General features: G+C 43.6%; 1 protein-coding gene across 1 annotated transcript in view; it reads right to left on the reverse strand.

Annotated features, from left to right (window-relative positions):
- The window catches only part of LOC145413688 (uncharacterized), a 616,371-nt gene extending 595,928 nt beyond the window's left edge, over positions 1–20,443 (reverse strand). Inside the window, exon 1 of the mRNA XM_080283343.1 lies at positions 20,297–20,443. Coding sequence (XP_080139469.1) covers positions 20,297–20,443 — 147 coding nt within the window. The remainder of the gene's footprint in view (positions 1–20,296) is intronic.
- Positions 20,444–21,026: the final 583 nt, after the last annotated feature.

Genomic DNA, 21,026 nt, shown 5'->3' on the forward strand with positions numbered 1-21,026 from the left:
ATGAAAGTTAATGTAAACAAAAGTAAAGTTATGGTGTTTGAGAGGAATGAAGTCACAGAATGTGCAGTGAGGTTGGATGGTGAGGATATGGAGAATATTAGTGCATTCAAGTATTTGGGTAGTGTGACGAGTAAGGATGGAACTTTGAGGGATGAAATGCGTGAAAGGGTACAGCAAGGAAGGAAGGTTGTTGGTACACTGAAAGCAGTGATGAGAAATAGGGAGGTGAGTATGGAAGTTAAGAAGTCACTGCATGATAGTATTGTGATTCCTACCCTGACGTATGGAAGTGAGGCGTGGACCTTGCAAGAGGGGAACAAGTCAAGAGTGACAGCAGTGGAAATGAGTTACTTGAGAGGAGCATGTGGAGTGACAGGTTGACGAATGAAGAAGTGAAGGAACATTGTGGGGTGGATGTGGATGTGGTTGAGAAGATTAGGAGAAATACACTGAGGTGGTTTGGACATGTGAAGAGAATGGAGAATGAAAGACTAAGAGGGTGTATGTAAGTGAGGTGGAGGGAGGGAGAGGGAGGGGTAGACCGAGGATGAGGTGGAGGGATGGAGTTGAGAGGTATATGAGGGAGGGGGGGTGAGTTGGGAGGAGGGTAGTCAAATGGTGGGTGACAGAGCGACTTGGAGGCGTTATGTCTGCAGCCACACTTTGCGGGATTAGGGCGTCGGGCTATAGATAGATAGATAGATAGAACTTTTTAATTCTCGAATTTTACATCAATGATGATGACATATTGATATGAAAACGTCTGAAATAATGATGCTCTTTCCATCTCCGCTTGATTCCACTTATTGCAAAAGTTCGGTTCCCTGCGAGTACCTCATTCCCTGATATCGTATGTCTTGTTGTTGTGGCTCAGACTCATATGTACATAATCCCGTTAGACTGCAGACTGAAGCTATCTTTTTCCGCAGCTTACAATTCTGAGGTTTTACGACTGGGAGGAACATGAAGGACGTTTGTATAAGCGGGTACTGGAGTCGCCAGGCAATATTAGTTAGTGATAGTACGTAAAGAAGTGTCTCGCCGGCACCAATGTATATCCATCAATAGCGAACTACAATAGATGTCTAGGCTTCCATGCTCCTTCATCCATGTAGTGTGTGTGTGTTTGTGTGTTTCTTTTTTTATTTTACAAAGGCAATAGAAGATGGCATCAACTGCAATGAACCTCCGAGCAAGATCTTCCATTTCAAACGAGCCAAATACAACAAGTCCAGTGGCATAAGACATTGCATCAAAATGTTTCAAAAAGATGAGAAGAATGTCAACTTTAGTAAACATTATTATAATTATATAAGCGATAATAATCGCATTCCTTCCATGTTCTTGATTAGATCAGTTATTCCTATCAAATAACAATACACATTGCAATGTCGCACAACAGCCGTTGAAATGTGTCATTGTTGAATGCAATGATTATGCTGTATTAAAATCGCTAATAAGCTGGACAGCCACAAGTTAGCATCTTCAATATCTAAAGGCGTCTAACTGGGGGAGGTGGCCTGCGGTCCTACCGGACCCAAGTTCAAATCCCTGCTGGGGCAGGGAACAGTTTAAGGATTTGAATTTCAAGTTAAGCAGACTTTACCAATCTACCAGAAGGCCCGCCGACATGTAAAAATACCCTTGCTAATACCAATACACCAGTCCGGTATGAGACAGCATGTTTTCAATATGGACGGTGGGTGTTAGCGCCGAAGTGGTGACATGTAAAGGTGTATGATATGTAGGAGGACTACCGGGCTTTGGGAGCAGGCTGTGAAGCCTCTGCCCAGAGTTGAGCACATAAAAAAAAAAAATAATAAATAAAACTTCACGAACCGGAACACAGTTTCGTTTTATCATCAGATTACTTCCGTGACATTGTAATGACTCAGAAAAATCATTCAGTAGCTCACAGTCTGAATGACAGAAGTAATACACTGATGGCACTCTAACCATTATAGTAAAATATATAAGTAAACAAACTTTAGGAGTATCAGTTAACATTACTTGAGAATGTTTGGTGAAACGAGCAATTAGGACACGCCACCAAATATATCTAAGGATGACATAACCTAATATTACCATAACGGTACATATTCTCCACTAGCCGTACATCTTTAAAAGCCTAAGATCTCACCGACAGCCACCTGGTAATGACGCACAATAGCTCAGGTTAATCTGACATGGAAAAGTCGAGGTAAGAACTCGCGCTTGGTGGCAGACAGAAATTCATTTATGGTAACAGAATAGGTAGCACAGTAAGCATACTGCTTTCAACAAGTTGCCACAACGACCACCCTTTTGTCCTAATACTCACTGGAGGACAGTCGATCTCATCGCTGTTGTCGCCACAGTCGTTGTCACCGTCACACTTGTAGGACCCTCTGATGCATCGGTAGTTGTTACACTTAAACTGGTCTTCGGCACACTCTTTCTGCAGAGAGTAGCATCTAAGTACACTCATTCCTCCATTCTTTAAACAAGTTATTTATTTGCGGTCTTGTAAGGGTTTTACATTTCATATCATCTCTCATCTTCACACCCTAACTTTCGTCTTTAACAGTGTTGGTTCTCATTTTTTTTTTCTTTTAACAAACTATTAAAAGTGTGTTTTTTTCCCCTCTTGTTTCATCTTGGCCCTATTGGTGGTGTAATAATTATTTTCCCCAACAATTCTTATGAAACCTCATTGCCCTGGCCTAAAACTTTAATTTCTGAGCAGAAGGGCCTAAAGATTAGAATGCTGTTCAGTCGCTGGCCCTGGCAACTGGAGACACTCGATCAAATTTCGATTAAGGTTTTAGTAGAATTATTAGGATTTTTATTATTAATTATGTATTATTACTACTGTATTATGTAGAGTTATTAACAGTTTTGTTTTCTTATAGTTATGTATTTTGTCGGAAATATTGCTTTTTTTAGCTATACTTACTGTGTCATTCCTGTGCCACACTTGCTGATAAGAGTGCGTGTTGAAACGACTTCATGCTGTCCTTTTGCAGGTAAGTAATTACTTTCCCTAAACAAGAGCATTCCGAGATTGCAAACCTTCGCCAAAGCTGAAGTGTAAGCATTGTAGGCATTATGTATCGAGCTAGATGCAAAAATGTTGAAATTGCCACTATCCCGCAATGTTAAGGAATTGTGTACAAAATTCCTGGATCCGGAAGATGATTCGGATCACCACCTAATTAAGTTGGCTTGTTTTTATACCCTTCCCCTCTAAAATTAAAAGCAAAATCCGTTTATAACTTTTTGAGTAATCCTGCTAACAGGCAATAAAAAGAAGAAATTAACAAGTTAGATTAATTCAGAGTAAGTTTTTAAAAAAATGCTTAAGGGTTCAGTTAATTTAATGACCTATGATAAGGCCTGGCGATGTTTGCCTGGTCTAACTATACTAGCTAAAGGTTACTACAAAATCTGTATTACTGAACTTGCAGAAGTATTTGAAATTAGACTGGTATCAATTATTTTTGTTTATTGTATTTTTTTTATTATCTCCCATCCTTTGCAAGGATAGGTGATTATGTGTGTGCGTGTGTGTGTGTGTGTGTGTGTGTGTGTGTGTGTGTGTGTGTGTTTCAGGATTACACAGGTCGATTGAAGGGCTTCAGGGAAACACCGGGGACAACATGCTCCACCCCGACTGTGATGTATATCCCTTCCAACCAATCAAAACTAAGTGCTGAATAGGCGGGAAGTAGTCCCGCACCCATGGTGAGAGACGGGAGGGGGTGCTCTCCCACGGCCCTCTCACGTCCCCCCCCCTCTACCCCACCACGTTTGTTCCCTCTCCCCTACCCTCACCTCTGACCGCCTCCTGCTCCTTCCCTCCCCCTCCCCCACCATCCACCATCACGTCGCCATGGTTACCTCCTTTCCCTCCCCCCTCCATGTGTCCCTGGGGAGTGTTTTACCCCCCTACCCACTCTCCACATCCCTGGCCTGCCTGTCCTCTTTGTCTGGTAACAGTCTGTCTCCCACCTCTATACCCCCGTACCACCCATCCAGGCCTCTCCCCCCACCGCCCTCCCCATGTAGTACGCCGTACGTTTACACCCCTCCCCCCGTCTAGAGTATTATACGTCATTGTTACTATTTATGTCGCGTGTTTTCCTTCATTATCAGATTATTGTTTGTGTAATTGTATACATCGACACACCAAACACAGAATGCATGTACTGGGGGGGAAGGGGGTTGGGAGTGAGTGAGGAACACCGACATAATTATGTTGCATGCTATAGCTTGAAAAAAAAAAAAAAATTGAGCTGGAAAATTCTGAAGTAAGGAGGAGAGAGAGAGAGGAGGAAGAGAGGGGGGGGGTGATAGGAGTGGGTGAGGAAGGTCATGGGAGGGGAGGAATGAGGGAGGAACAGAGCCATAGAGTAGGAAGAGTTTGGCCAACTAGGTTTCAGATCTCACCTCGCGCGCTAACCTGTGATTGGCCGAGAACCGGTCACGTGACATATGGGCGCCATATTGCATCCTCACCTCACCTCCTCACTTCCCTGACTGCTATAAGAAAGCACAGAGATCAAGGGGGACGCTATACTTTCTATGGCCATATCACCTGCTATATACCTATATTTGACCACCAGATGGTATACTGTGCAGCCTGGCGATGTTCTAACCGCACAGGTATGGGTAAGATGCTGCACAGGTTTCCTAGAGATCCCACAAGCAGAAAAGAATGGGAAATTAAAGTCCGCTGGAAAGACTGGATACTACACAACAATTCCTATTTGTGTTCTGTGTGTAAATCTGTTCTTATTCTCTCTAATCTTTTTATTCATCCATCTGTGTATCTGTCTCTTAAGATTCCTGTCCGTTCTAACTATTGCTGTAGACTGAGACGTACTGAACTTATTAATAAGACAGGCTGATAGTTACTTATTTGTTTCCTGTTCTGTTTCATGTAAACTAAGGAATATATATATGCAGTATATGTAGGGCATTAGGAAGAAATAGCTGAGGAGATTATTTACTGTAAGGCTTCATATCTAAGACTAAAAACATTCGCAAAAATGAGGCTCAACGTTGTAAGTCTGGAGGTGAATTAGGAAACAAAAGCATGGCTATGAGATTCGCTGTAAAGAAGTATAAGTAAAAACTCTTCAACGTACACTACTTTAAGGTTGTAGGTTATAGTATGGCCTGTATATATTTTTACTCCATATATAGATAAGTGTTATAATAATGTATAAATGAAGTGGTGGGAAAGAAAATGAAAACATACAAGGACCCAGTAGCTTTTGTACAGGATTTTCAAGCTAAAACAATGTTATTCATACCTGTTGTTAGGCGGGTATTGGGGAGGCCTTGGTTAGGTTTTCATTTTTTTTCTCCTGTTATTATACATTAAAAACGCTCTATCATAATCATCAGCCATATATGTATGTATGTGTGTAGCCTATTTATGTATGTATGTGCATATATCAATATATAACCCCCCCCCCGTGGGTAGCCACCTTGTCGTGGTGGGGGAGCTTGCGTGCTCCGGTGATCCCACAAGCCTGCCCGTGGATGTAACGATATCTGGCAGGGTCTCCCATGCGGGTAGGGTTGTGGGTGAGGGGTCTGACTAAGCGCTGCCCGAAACGTAGGTTACCCGTATGGGTCATCGGTTCCGCCCTCCAGAGGGATCGCGTCAGTGCTGTCCTGAGTTGGTTGGTTGGGTGTCTGGGCTGGGGGGTGTTGGGGAAGGGGGTCTTTGCACTGGTGGGAGCAAACTTTCGTAGCACGGGGTGTCCTTTTTGGGACACCCTCTGGGGACGAGGTACCCCACTCCCATCAGACCGCGCTCGGTCCCCTCACTCCCTGGTAGGCGGTTTCCCTTGGCTCCTGGTGCCATTTTGTGTAAAGCATGTGTATATGGATACATCGCAAACTCCTTTAACCACTCGTGTGGTCGGTGACCAGCCGCACGAGTTGGCATCACCTGGTCACTCTCTGGCCGATGACCCTGTACCCCCAGGGTCATCTGCCAAAATTGCGAATGAAGGCACCCTTCCTATCGAGGTGTTACCTGGTGTGTTTGCTAATAACTCTTACACAAAATACGTTGTCCTTAAGGTGGATAGTGGTACTTCTTTCAGGAACCTGAATTGTTTTCAGATTCACAGTGGTCTAGTATCAGCATGTATATTTACCCCCAAGGTGTCTTTGCAGGGCGATGGCTCTCTATTGTTAGAAGCCAGGAATGAACAGGAGAGTTCACGCATCCAGTCTCTAACTGTGGTCGCCGGTTATCCTGTATCTGCCTCTCGTCATTTGGTCCTGAACCAGTCCCGAGGGGTTGTGTATTCTCGTGACTTGATCTCATATTCTGATTCTTCCCTCTTAGAGGGGCTAGCTCCTCAGGGTGTTGTAGGAGTACAGAGAATTATGAAGAAGGTTGATGGGGTTTCAACCCCCACACCCACTCTTATCTTGACATTTGACCATCTTACCTTGCCGGAGGTTATCACTGCTGCGTGGTGGAAGCTAAAGGTTAAACCTTATGTTCCCCGACCTAGAAGATGCTATTATTGTCAAAGATTTGGTCATGTCCGACATTCTTGCAGGCGGGAAGTGTCTGGCCTTCCTGAGGTCTGTGGAAATTGTGGTGGAATTTCTCATGGTATAGATGATTGTTCTCAACCCTCTAAATATTTGAACTGTGGAGGAGCACATGCAGCCTCCTCAAGGGATTGCGAAGTATACAAATATGAACACGAGATCATTTCTGTCCGAACGAAGGAGAAAATTTCCTTTTCTGAGGCAAAGGCCAGGGTAAGGGAGCGGTTCATTCGCCCTGGGGTTACCTTTGCTGCTGCATTGTCTCGCCATAAAGCTACCCGGCAGGTACCCCTGCCATCACACAATGCCCCAACAAATTCTCGGGGTTCTACTTCCCAGCCTTCTCGCCCGGGGGGTTCCACTGAGTGAGTGCAGCCTGGAAGCAACTGTGCTTCCTCCAGGGAGGTGCCTCCTGTCTCTGGGGGTGTCCCCTCTGCGGTGGTTCTTCCAGCATCTGGGAGTGCCTCCCCCATCCCAGTTCCTCCGGTTCCTCCTGTGACAAACACCTGTGTCGATGCTACACTTTGTTTTGACACATCCAAAACTCCTGATGTCCTTCCTGTGCATCCTTGTCCTGACATATCCAAAAAAAACAGCGTCTTTCATACTTCTGTAGCAGCTGCTACTTCCGTACTGACTGCTGCTCCTGTACCATCTGCCCGCTCTGCTACTGTTGCTCACTCTTCTTTACAGTGTGGCACTATAGTTTCTAATGGTTTAAGTTCTGGTGCAGAGATGGAGGTTGCATCTGCCAACCTCAAACGAGTGAGGAGTTTTTGGGTGACTCCCCTCCTTCTAAGGTTCAAACTTCTGTACCACATGAAGATTCTGAGGGGGCTCTTCGCTCGACAACCCAGCCAGTGTTGGCGTCTAAGTCTGTGGGTGTTCATGATGGCCCTTCTAGGATTCCCGTCCCTGCCTCTTCCTCAGGTGTGGTGGGGCCTGGGTCTTTAGATACTCATAGAGCTCAGTCGCTTGCTCCCTCTGATCTGCCACCCAGCGGCCAACCTTTGGATGATTTGGTTGGGGGGGGTTCGGTTGGCCCCGAGGTGCCAGCTGAACCCTCACATGGGTGTGCGGACGGGGCACGTGGGTCTTCCAAGAAGGTCTCTGTGCTTCGGACTCATTCTGGCGATGGGCGGGACATGTCTCAGGGTAAGGGTACTTCCGCCCATGGAAACTCTAAATCTTCATTGCCTTCTCGGTTGGTGAGGCAGAGCTCCACGCCTAGGAAGAAGGGCTTTCACTCCCTTCCTAACGAGGTTGCTACATAGCTTTCTAAGTTCATAATATTTAATACTAATCACTATGGCTCAATCGGTACCAATCTGTCTTCAGTGGAACTGTAGGGGTGCCATGGCAAATTGGGAGGAGTTGCAGTTATTACTCTCTGCTCTGAACCCACTGTGTGTGTCTTCTGGAGACAATGGTGGGGGACAGACAGTTCCCTTCCATTAGGGGGTATAAGGCCTTCCATGCATCTCCTTCTGGTGGTCACAGCGATGGATGTGCAATTTTGTGCCGTTCTGATGTCCCCTTTATTTCCTTTGAGATTCAGTCGCCCTTTCAAGTTCTAGCAGTACAGATGCACGTTGGGAGGTGCTTTACCATCTGTTGTCTGTACCTTCCACCTTCCGTTCCTGTTATACGTGCTGATCTAGAAACCCTTATCAGCCAACTTTCACCCCCTTTCCTACTCCTTGGTGACCTTAATGGCCCACTCTTTGTGGGGTGACTCACTTTCAAATCCCTGGGGTGATCTTCTTGCCTCTTTGATTGGGGATTTAGATTTGGTTTCCTACATGATGGAAGGCCGACCCATTTTCATGTTCAGACTGGCACGTATCCTGTCATTGACCTTACCATCTCCTCCTCTAACTGTGCCCTTGATTTTTCTTGGGAGGTTTTGGATGATCTACATGGTAGTGACCATTATCCTGTAGTGGTCCAACCTACTCGCTCTGTTCCTGTAGCCTGTCTGCCACGCTGGTGTCTGGACAGGGCTGATTGGTTTCTCTTTGAGGAACTATGTGTATTTGCCAACAGGGTTACTGATTTTTCAACTATCGATGATGCCAAATGTTATTTTACTAAGACCATTTTCTCAGCAGGGGTTCATTCTATCCCACGGACTTCTGGTGTTTTTTCCTGGAGACCTGTGCCATGGTGGAATGATGACTGCTCCATAGCAAAGGGAACTTACAAAGCAGCTGCTCGTCGGTATTTTGCCAATCGTAATGTTGTTTTTCTAAAAATAGAGTTTCGCAAAGCACGTGCTCACTATAGATGAGTCATGAAGAATGCTCGCAGTAACTCGTGGAGGTCGTATGTTTCTACAATTACATCTTCAACTTCAATGTCTGTGGTGTGGAAAAAGGTGTGCAAGATTTCTGATAGGTTCTCGCCCCCCTCCCCTCCGGTGTTGCGCCTTCATGGAGAGCTTGTGTCTGCACCAGATGCAGTAGCCCCTGCTTTTGCAGATCAGTTTTACGCTGTCTCCACAAAGGATCCTTCTCAGCCATTTGCCACCTTTCGTAGGAATCAGGAGAGGCTGGGTCTTGACTTTCGCTCTCGTAGCGGAGAGCTGTATAATTTAGATTTCAGCCTCCGTGAGCTACGTGCTGCCCTTTCAGAGTGTCGTGACACTGCTCCTGGGCCTGATGATATTCCATATGCTATGCTGCATCATCTTCCGTCTGATTCACTTCAGTTTTTATTGGACCTTTTTAACAGGGTTTGGAGTGAGGGCTCTATTCCGAGGAGTTGGAAGTTGGGTATTGTCTTCCCCTTTCCCAAGCCTGGTAAAGACCATTCCCAAGTCTCCAATTATCGCCTTATCACTTTAACATCATGTGTGTGCAAGCTGTTCGAAAAGATGGTCAATGTCAGGCTTATGTGGTTTCTGGAGAAGGGTTGCTTTCTCTCTCCGTCGCAGAGTGGTTTCCGTAAATTACAGTGCACTTCAGACAACCTTATCAGGCTTGAGGCGTCAATCTGTGAAGCTTTTGCCTCCAAGCAACATCTTGTGGCTGTGTTTTTTGACCTTGAGAAGGCTTATGACACTGCCTGGTGCCATGGGATCCTCCAACAACTTCATGCCTTTGGTTTACGTGATCGCCTGCCTGTGTTGCTTGGAGACTTCTTGACTGATCGTGTATTTCGGGTCCGTGTGGGTTCTACCCTCTCTGTGCCACTGTGCCAGGAGGAAGGTGTCCCGCAGGGGAATGTCTTAAGTGTTTCCCTGTTTGCAGTGGCCATTAATGGTATCATTGACACTGTGCCTGCTGGGGTATCCTCATCCCTTTATGTGGATGACTTAGCTATATGGTTTTCTGGCTCCTGCATGTCTGCTATTGAGCGGCGGATGCAACTTGCCTTGGACAAGATTTCTGCCTGGGCCACTTCCAAGGGTTTTCGGTTTTCCCCTTCAAAGACTGTGGCTATGCACTTCTGTAGGATGAGAGGGGTACACCCGGACCCTGATCTCCAGCTTTATGGCAGGAGACTCCGTTGTGTGACAGAGACGAAATTCTTGGGCCTGACTTTTGATTGTCATTTGACATGGGTCTCACACTTGGCAAATCTTAAAACATCATGTATGAAGGCTCTCAATCTATCGAGGGTTCTGTCCCATACCTCTTACGTGCTGATCGAAGGACACTCTTGCATTTGTTTCAGGTATTTGCAACCACTAAGCTGTCATATGGCTGTGAGGTATATTCCTCTGCCACAGAATCAAGACCCAAAACTCTAGATGCTGTCTATCATACCGGTCTTCGCCTTGCAACTGGGGCTTTTTGGTCCTCTCCAATTCCCAGCTTATTGGTGGAAGTTGGTGTGCCTCCCTTAGATCTACTGCGTCAGTCTGTTGCAGTACGGTGCTGGCTCCGGATTCGTCGCCTTCCAGACTCACTTGTCTGTGAGGGTGTGACGAAACAGTCTTGTCTTTTGTGTTATAGTAGACTCCCTCGCATGCCTCGTCCATTTGGCTATAGGGTTCAGGATATAATGGAGGGGTTTGTTTTGTCGGCAGTACTTGTCAGTCCTGTTCGGATCCCAAGGGTTGCGCCTTGGAGATTGCCCAAGGTAACTTTCTGCAGGCCTATTGCAGGTTCAAAGGATTTTGTCGGTCCTCAGTGTCTTTTAAGGTTATTTTTAGAACATTCTTCTAGTCATGGTGGTTCTGTGCCTGTGTATACTGATGGCTCTAAATCCGCATCAGGTGTTGGTTTTGGAGTGGTATTTCCCAATTTTAGCCGTGGAGGTAGTCTTCCTTTGGTTACCTCAGTTTTTACCGCGGAGTTGTCAGCCATCATTTTAGCCTTGAAGTTGGTATTTGTTCATCCTGACAATTATTTTACTATTTTTAGCGACTCTCAAGGGGCACTTTTGGCCCTGGACTCTTTTAACTCTTCCCATCCCTTAGTTTTAGCTATTTTGGAGTGGCTGTTCCTCATTCGTCGTCGGGGGAAGAGAGTGGATTTTTGCTGGGTTCCCGCACATGTTGGTGTGGTGGGCAATGAGACTGCGGATGCATTGGCCAAGGCAGTGGCTACTCAACAACCCCCAACAGAATATCCACTTCCTGCATCTGATCTAACACCTTACTTGAGGGACAGAATGCATGTGTGTTGGCAGAGACGTTGGGATGGTGTTGCTCATAATAAGCTGAAAGAGGTCTTCCAGAGAGTGGTTGTGCCAAGGGTTCTCCCTTCCATGCCTCGGCGATTGGAGGTAGCTCTTGCTAGGCTTCACATTGGGCACTCTCAGCTTACACATGGGTACCTGATGAATGGCGAGACTCAACCGTACTGTGATGATTCCTTTGTTCCCCTTACTGTCCGTCACTTGCTGGTCGAGCGTCCAAGTTTGGGGGACCTGCGCCGGAGATTCCTCCATAGGCATACAGGGGTAGATGGTGCCTACTGTCTCTCCTCGATGCTTCGGGGAGCCCATAGCGTTTTTACTGATGTTTTTGGTTTTCTTCAGGAGGCGGGCCTCCTTCCACTTTTATAAGAAATTGTATTCTCTTTTAACTATTCTTTTATTATTTTCAGTGTATTATTTCTAGAGAAAGTTATTAACTATGCACAGTTTATTTGCCATGTGTTTTAGCTTGTTGTCCGGCGGCATATCACATTAGCAGTTGCGCCGCCAGTTTCTACTACAATCAATCTCCAATCAATCAATATATGCCCTAGATAGATAGATAGACAGATAGAGTGATAGATGGATATATATATATACAGTATGTATATTTATATATATGAAAGACCTGTACCGAAATAAAATTAGGGAGTTGATATTTGTACTTTTAGTATTGTTTTCATACGCCCGGTCGGTGACGTTTAGATGCAAGATGGCCCGCAGTACAGCGGTTGGCCAAACTCTTCCTACTCTACGGCTCTGGGGAGGAATGAGGTGAGAGCACATAGAAAACGGGATTGGCGCCGCCTGGAAAGGTAATTTTTTTCAACTTTGACACGCTATAGCTCATGAACCAGGTGGTCTGAAATGCTCTGGTTTTGGTATAAAGTGTGTAAATTCAAGCTCTCAAACTTGGGCATAGCATTTTTTACTTCTCCAAAAGTCGACAAATCGGCTCCATAAACAGATTTTCACCACGCTTCTGTCAGTCGATTTGTGCACGCTGGGGGTTAAAAGCATCTTCTTGTCCAAATGCTAAGGGGTTATCTCTGCCTCTTCAGGCCCACAGTGGGGGCGGAGGGACATTGATTACAAGATTGTGATAATGTGAGATAACTTTTACTTGCTCGTAGTGTTGTGGATTGCTGTCTGGCTCTCACCTGAGATTCTCGGGTGTGATTCCCGGCATAGTAGTAATATAATGGATGATTTTTCCTAAGTTAAACACAGGTTTCTTTCTCCATGTACTACAGAAGTTGTGGTACATACCGATGGGCTATGGGTGACAGAATACAATGACTGTAGCAACCTTAAGTTACTATTTGATGTACAAGATAAATTTTTAAATTACCGGTACTCTTTCTTAAACAACATTTCACATGAGAAGAGTATGGTCCATTCCTACTGAGTAAGCAGGCTACCTGAGCCGTCATCCTGCCCTGCCTTATTTTATCGAAGTGCTCGATTGTCCTGAGCTCTGGTTTTGCTACCAACATATTTGTTGCAAACTGGGCATATGAAAAAAGAGTGACAAACGAACGTAATTCGGTCGGAAAAGAACTTTTAACATTACTAAAAGAGCTAGTACTCAATGTATTACTTAAGGTAAACTTTAAAAATCTATCCATGAATAAAATTTATCAAGGTCCAAAGCCAATAATTTTTCACCTTTACAGAAACATGACTCAAGCAGGGTAAACGAAGATTATATACCTCCTTTCCAACAGCGGGCATTAGTTGTCTAGGTATGCAGTGGTCATTTAGGAAACTGTTTACATGTTGGTAAAATAAAGTTTCAATCTAACCATTATTTACTAAATACGTTTTAGAAAAAGAATCTCCTCAAAGGAAAGGGTATATGCAGATGACAAACAGAATATCCTATGCAATAAAGCCTTGATATCATCACTTTTGAACATTTGGCTGCACTAAATAAAAATATACTGTATTTCCTAAGCTGAGAAAGTGGACTTGCGGAAAACTGAAACGTAATTTACTACCTTCTTTCTCTATCCTATACCCGAAAATAAGAGTGGGCTGGTGGACACTGTTTCAGTCGTGAACTATCTATTACCATGACGTGTTTCAGTATAGTGTGAAAGAAATCTAAAGTATGGCTTTTCACTTCTGATATAACAAATGTATCATCAACGCACGAGTACCTTCAGTACGTCAGTGTTTTCTGTTGCAATGGGACAGTCCTTTGGTTACACATGTAAACACTAGCATAAAAATATGTTCAGAAATGTAGATGCAAGGTGCAATCCCTTAACTACATCTTTAACGTGTGTGCCGAGTTCGTTATGAAAATGAATGAATCATTCTTCACACATCCTTATAAAAGTTCCTATAATACATTCCTTGACATTCTTTTAAGACCTGCAATGTCATGACAAGTAGTTTTATAATTATATCAGTAAAGTCATCATTGGAAATTACTGTAAATGGGAAGGTAACATAGGAATCACCCAATTAGATCACATGAAATTTATAGTCCCATTTGAGCAGTATCACTTTATATATGCATTATATATATATATATAGATATATATATATATAGATATATATATATATATATATATATATATATATATATTTATATTAAACCAAGTGATTTGCCTGACAGTATTAACTTCATGAGGGCAAAAATGATATTTCAGTTTTTTTTTTTTTTTTTTACATCTGCAAATGTTTTTCTATGCCTTTATAAATATTCTCTATTAGTAACGACAATGTGTATTCACAGTTCATGACACATGTTTCTCTTCCATATTCAACAAGAAAGTCACAAGACGATGACTACAGATGTGCCTTGTGGAGAGATATTAAACATCTGCAGTCGATAGTGCTCTGTGGGTAGACATGTTTTAACCATAAGTGTAAGCATAATGTAACTAGATAGGTTTAACTATTAATATCTTTCAGCTTTCGTGTAGAGTAGCAATTGGTAAGTTTGGTTTATCAGAGCTAGGTTCATAGATTAGGTTTTTAAAATATAAAGTAGTTAAACTTGATGAAAATTTTAAAGTGAATTAAACCCTTAACTGCGAGGCGTCACTTTCGTGACGCTCGGGCGCAATGCATCGTACCGCGGGGCATCACTTTTGTGATTCTGTGTTATTTTGAATTATCCCGGGCTTACAAGTGGCGACTTGTATCATCTGTCATTACTGCCAATGTCCAACACTAGTCAGCACTCCAAATCTCATCTGTACTCCCATCCATTGTTGACAATTTAGCCATTTTTCCCTGTTCCTGACTCCCCTCCTTACCTCCCCTCCATTACCCTGTCCTCTCACCTCTCCGGCCGCGCTGCGCTAAAGCAAATTCCCTCCAGAATTATCCACTGATTTCATCCATTGAAATAAGCCCTATGCCCTATTCTTATACAAAATAATATATACCAAAAAGAAATAAGGTAAGTGATAGTCCTATACACCTTAAATTGGCTAATTATCACCTGACAACACCTCACGTGCACTCGTTCCCTAATTTCCCACGGAAATTTCCCCTTTGAAATATGCCATATAATCTATTCTCGTAAAAAAAATTTATATAAGAAAGGAAGGGAGAAGCCAAAGTGACATTTACATTCACCTGGAACTACCTACTTTTTTCTGTATTTTCGAGATTTCCTACAAATAATTTTTTAGCATGTACTGCTACTGTCCACCAATAATCCGCACTCCTAATCTCATCTGTAGTCCCATCCATTATTGACAATTTAGCCATTTTCCCCCGTTCTTGACTCCCCTCCCTACCTCCCCTCCAGTACCCTCTCACCCCTCCCTACCTCACCTCCTTTACCCTTTCCTATCGCCTGCCGTGCCGTGCTGCGCTAAGCAAATCTCCCCCGGATTTTTCCACAGATTTCATCCATTGAAATAAGCCCTATGCCCTATACTTATACAAAATAATATATACCAAAAAAAAATAAATAAGGTAAGTGATAGTGGTATACACCAGGAATTGGCTAATTATCACCTGACAACATCTCACATGCATTCATTCGCTAAATTCCCACGGTAATTTCCTCTTTGAATTATGCCTTGTAATCTATTTCTGTAATAAAAATATATATCAGAAACGAAGGGAGAACCCTAAGTGACATTTACATTCACCTGGAACTACCTATTTCTTTATGTATTGCCAAGATTTCCTACCAATAATTTCTTAGCATGTAAGTTAGCAGCTGTCAGCCCCATTGTCCCTGTCAACCCATGCCTTCTCAGATAAGCCGCGCCATTTAGTTCCTTGTCCTCCTCTGCAGTCAAAGCATGTCGCACGTGCGCCCCGCCATTTCTGCCGCTTCTGCGCCCATTGCAAAGGGCCCCGTGACCTCTACACCCAGAAAAGCTCATGGGGGAAGCAGGAAAGGACTAAGTGACTCTGCAGTGGAACGTGAACTAGCCAAATTATCAATGATAATGGTGGATAGTGACTATGACCCTTCGGGGGATTCGTGTGATGAGCCGGGTGAGGAAATCGTGCCAGAAACTACTAGTACGAGTGCTTCAGTGCCCCAAGTTATCCCTAGCTCCAAGGGAAAGGAGCCGTTAGTGCAGCAAGGGAAGGAATTTGGGAAGGGAATGAAAAGGCGGCGGGTTAGCCCCGGAACAATGGCCCCGCATGACCCAGCCACCCATGAGTCCCGAGGTGAATCACCTCCCTGTTCCCAAAGCCCCACTTCACTCATTTCTTCCTCTTCTTCTGCTGAATTTTCTCCGGAGTCTTCGTCATTGGAGTCACCACCAGCATCAACAGTGAAGGCAGGCCGTAGAGGAAGAGGTAAATTCCTGACCCATAAAAGTAGAGTTGCCAGTAGAGTAAGGGCTGCTAGTGCTGTACAGCAACCCAGGGTCAGGGCGAGTGACCTTGAACCAGATAAATCTGCCTCACAGCCACCCTCCACCCTCACCCACCCTACACCACCACGACAGGGAATCCTGGACGCCTTCGCGTGGACGGAAGGGTTCGATTTTGTCCCTGAACATCTCCATTTCGACGAGAGTTCCTCAGGAATACAGCCTGCCTTCACTCTTGACGAGGATGCTGAGTGTGTGGACTTCCTTTTGGCCTTCCTCGATGACGAAGTCATGCAGCACATATGTGATGAGACCAACAGGTATGAATCACAACGTGCTGCAAGTGGTACAGGTGCAGCCAAGATGCAACAGTGGTCCATGCTGGGAGTGCAGGAGCTGTATGTGTTCTTCGCCCTCATGCTTCTCATGCCACACTCAAAGAAGCATGAGTTGGAAGAATACTGGTCCATGGACCCCTTACTACCCTCACCCACCTTCAATAAGTACATGGCCAGAGATCGCTTCCGAAACATCATGGGAAACCTGCACTTTGCTGACAACGATGTACCTTCCCAAACCGACCCACTCTGGAAGATCCGGGAGATTCTGAGCAGAATGAAGGATAAGTTTATGACATTCTTCCACCCCTTTCAGAAGGTTGTCATTGACGAATCCTTGGTTTTGTTCAGAGGATGTCTTAGGTTTGTGCAGTACATTCCAAGCAAATGCCATCGCTTTGGGATCAAGTTTTTGGTACTGTGCAACTGTAAGACGGGTTACATCCTTGACTTCGTCATTTATTCAGCCAGCACTGTCGATCTTGATAAAACACACCCCCTTGGCTTCTCAGGCTGTGTAGTGAAAGTGCTCCTTGAAAGGTATTTTGGTGGGAATCATGTGCTGTATACAGACAACTATTATACAGCACCGAAACTTGCCAAATACCTTTCAGAGCACGGCATCGGCTCCTGTGGCACTGTCAAGAGTAATCGTGCCCACTTCCCTAAATTCCCAGAGGCAGGAACCTCGCAGCGAGGAGACGTGCACCTATACAAGTCTGAGAAGATGCTGGCAATACGGTGGCATGACAAGAGGGTCGTGCACATGCTCACCACCGTACACAAGGGGGAAATGACAGACAGTGGGAAGGTCGACCGTAGGACAGGCGAACCTGTGATGAAACCTGATGCTGTCTTAGACTACAGTATCAACATGCAGCTGGTGGACAAGTCCGACATGATGACTGGAGAGATCGACTGCCTCAGGATGAATACTAGGTGGTACAGGAAAGTTTTTCTGCATCTCATAGACATGACGATGCTGAACGCCTTCATCCTGTACAAGATGAAGGTCAAGCCATCCAAGTCCTTCTCCCTGAGTTGATCGCCAGGACTTGTGTTCAGCAGCTGCTTGAAAGATATGGTAGGGTGACGGCAGCAACTCCAAGGCACCATGCAGTAACACTTCCCGACAGACTTGAGCAGATGGCGTACATGGATTGGCACAGACTGGTGCAAATGCCTGCCACAACCAAGAGGAAGGCTGCGATCCGCAGGTGCCAGGTGTGTGCACATACCACCCGACGCACACCTGAGCACAAACGCACCTCTTAGCAGTGCACTGAGTGCCAGGTTCCCCTCTGTGTTACCTGCTTCTTTGATTACCACAGCCAGAAGCAGTTCTAAAAGTGCAAGTGGGAAATGAAAATAATGTGTAAATAATGTGCAAATAGCAAGTGAAAGCAATGGATGTACAGTACGTATGATTGAACAGTGTAATATAGTTTTATGTTACTGCAAGTGACAGTGAATAACATAGTGTAAGTGAAATAGAAGTGTAAATATTGAAAATAGAATAGAAAATGTAAATAGAAATGTAAATAATTAGTAATATAAGAAGATGAGTACAAATTCTTGAGGTTATAACAGTGAAAGTGAATCCGTGGCTCTCTACGTATTTTACTGAATAAAAAATTGAATGACCAGTGACAATAAACTAATACTACTGAAGGAAACTTATGGATAAAGACTGCAGATATATATAAGTGTTATATAGTAATAGAAATATAAAGTGTGAGGGGTTTTATGAATAATAAATGACAGAATACCAACAGCGAACTAGCACAAGTGGGAAGGTCATACGCGCTCGTAATTTTCATTGCTTTCACAGTGTTTTTTTTTTTTTGGAGTATGGATCCCAAACTACTTGATAATCATAGAATAGTGTTTCTAGTGATAATATCTGGCTGTGATAATCATATTACGGGTTGTCAGGAAGTGTAAAGTGGAGACTTCGTTACCCAACTTCAGAGGTCTCCACAAGTCCTACGGTAATCGACGAAGGCTCAACAAACATCCCACGAGAAAGCTGAAGGTATGTGCCATAAGCATATGTAATTTTAATATTCTAGGACTAATAACTGATTTTTGGCAAATATTTTTTGAGAGTCTGTTGGAGCCCGAATATGCCCGCGGGACACGCAAAACAGAGCAAAACAAGCCCGCGGAGTAAGGGTTAATAAAAATCTTTAAAAATATGAAAAACTGGCATGATGACGGCCTTCGAGTCAGTGGTCGATAGCCACCCTATTTTAATACAAAATGAACTATGCTTAAGATAAAAATTTGTTTTCTGTACATTTTTCCTTACGGAGAAGGAGTTTTACATCATTGATGATGACATTTTGATATGAAAAAGTCTGAAAAAATGATGCTCTTTCCATCTCCGCTTCATGTCCACTTATTGCAATAGTTCGGTTCCCTGCAAGTACCTCATTCCCTGATATCGTATGTCTTGTTGTAGTGGCTCAGACTCATAAGTACATAATCCCGTTAGACTGCAGACTGAAGCTATACTTTTTCTGCAGCTTACAATTCTGAGGTTTTACGAATGGGAGGAACATGAAGGACGTTTGTATAAGTGGGTACCGGAGTCGCAAGGCAATATTAGTGATAGTACGTAAAAAAGTGTCTCGCCGACACCAATATATATCCATCAATAGCGAACTACAATAGATGTCTAGGCTTCCATGCTCCTTCATCCATGTAATGTGTGTGTGTTTGTGTTTTTTTTCTTTTTTATATTACAAAGGCAATAGAAGATGGCATCAGCTGCAATGAACCTCCGAGCAAGATCTTCCATTTCAAACGAGCCAAATACAAAAAGTCCAGTGGCATAAGACATTGCATTAAAATGTTTCAAAAAGATGAGAAAAATGTCAAATTTAGTAAACATCATTATAATTATATAAGTGATAATAATCGCATTCCTTCGATGTTCTTGATTAGATCAGTTATTCCTATCAAATAACAGTACACATTGCAATGTCGCACAACAGCTGTTGAAATGTGTTAGTGTTGAATGCAATGGTTATGCTGTATTGAAATCGCTAATAAGCTGGACAGCCACAAGTTAGCATCTTCAGTATCTAAAGGCGTCTAACTGGGGGAGGTGGAAGCTCAATCGGTAGAGAGGTGGCCTGCGATCCTACCGGACTCAAGTTCAAATCCCCGCTTGGGCAGGAAACAGTTAAAGAATTTGAATTTCATGTTAAGCAGACTTTACCAATCTACCAGAAGGCCAGCCGACATGTCGTAAAAATACCCTTGCTAATACCAATACACCAGTCCTGTATGAGACAGCATGTTTTCAATATGGACGGTGGGTGTTAGCGCCGAAGTGGTGACATGTAAAGGTGTATGATATGTAGGAGGACTACCGGGCTTTGGGAGCAGGCTGTGAAGCCTCTGCCCAGAGTTGAGCACATAAAAAAAAAAATAATAAATAAAACTTCACGAACCGGAACACAGTTTCGTTTTATCATCAGATTACTTCCGTGACATTGTAATGACTCAGAAAAATCATTCAGTAGCTCACAGTCTGAATGGCAGAAGTAATACACTGATGGCACTCTAACCATTATAGTAAAATATATAAGTAAACAAACTTTAGGAGTATCAGTTAACATTACTTGAGAATGTTTGGTGAAACGAGCAATTAGGACACGCCACCAAATATATCTAAGGATGACATAACCTAATATTACCATAACGGTACATATTCTCCACTAGCCGTACATCTTTAAAAGCCTAAGATCTCACCGACAGCCACCTGGTAATGACGCACAATAGCTCAGGTTAATCTGACATGGAAAAGTCGAGGTAAGAACTCGCGCTTGGTGATAGACAGAAATTCATTTATGGTAACAGAATAGGTAGCACAGTAAGCATACTGCTTTCAACAAGTTGCCACAACCCCCACCCTTTTGTCCTAAGACTCACCGGAGGACAGTCGATCTCATCGCTGTTGTCGCCACAGTCGTTGTCACCGTCACACTTGTAGGACCCTCTGATGCATCGGTAGTTGTTACACTTAAACTGGTCTTCGGCACACTCTTTCTGCAGAGAGTAGCATCTAAGTACACTCATTCCTCCATTCTTTAAACAAGTTATTTATTTGCGGTCTTGTAATGGTTTTACATTTCATATCATCTCTCATCTTCACACCCTAACTTTCGTCTTTAACAGTGTTGGTTCTCATTTTTTTTTTTAATTTTCCTTTCTTAATAAACTATTAAAAGTGTGTTTTTTTCCCCTCTTGTTTCATCGTGGCCCTATTGGTGGTGTAATAATTATTTTCCCCAACAATTCTTATGAAACCTCATTGCCCTGGCCTAAAACTTTAATTTCTGGGCAGAAGGGCCTAAAGATTTGAATGCTGTTCAGTCGCTGGCCCTGGCAACTGGAGACACTCGATCAAATTTCGATTAAGGTTTTAGTAGAATTACTCGTATTAGGATTTTTATTATTAATTATGTATTATTACTACTGTATTATGTAGAGTTATTAATAGTTTTGTTTTCTTATAGCTATGTATTTTGTCGGAAATATTGCTTTTTTTAGCTATACTTACTGTGTCATTCCTGTGCCACACTTGCTGATAAGAGTGCGTGTTGAAACGACTTCATGCTGTCCTTTTGCAGGTAAGTAATTACTTTCCCTAAACAAGAGC

This window comes from Coenobita brevimanus, chromosome 97 (assembly GCF_032717465.1).
Source record: "Coenobita brevimanus isolate Jiangsu-jjx chromosome 97, ASM3271746v2, whole genome shotgun sequence".
Taxonomy (NCBI): domain Eukaryota; kingdom Metazoa; phylum Arthropoda; class Malacostraca; order Decapoda; family Coenobitidae; genus Coenobita; species Coenobita brevimanus.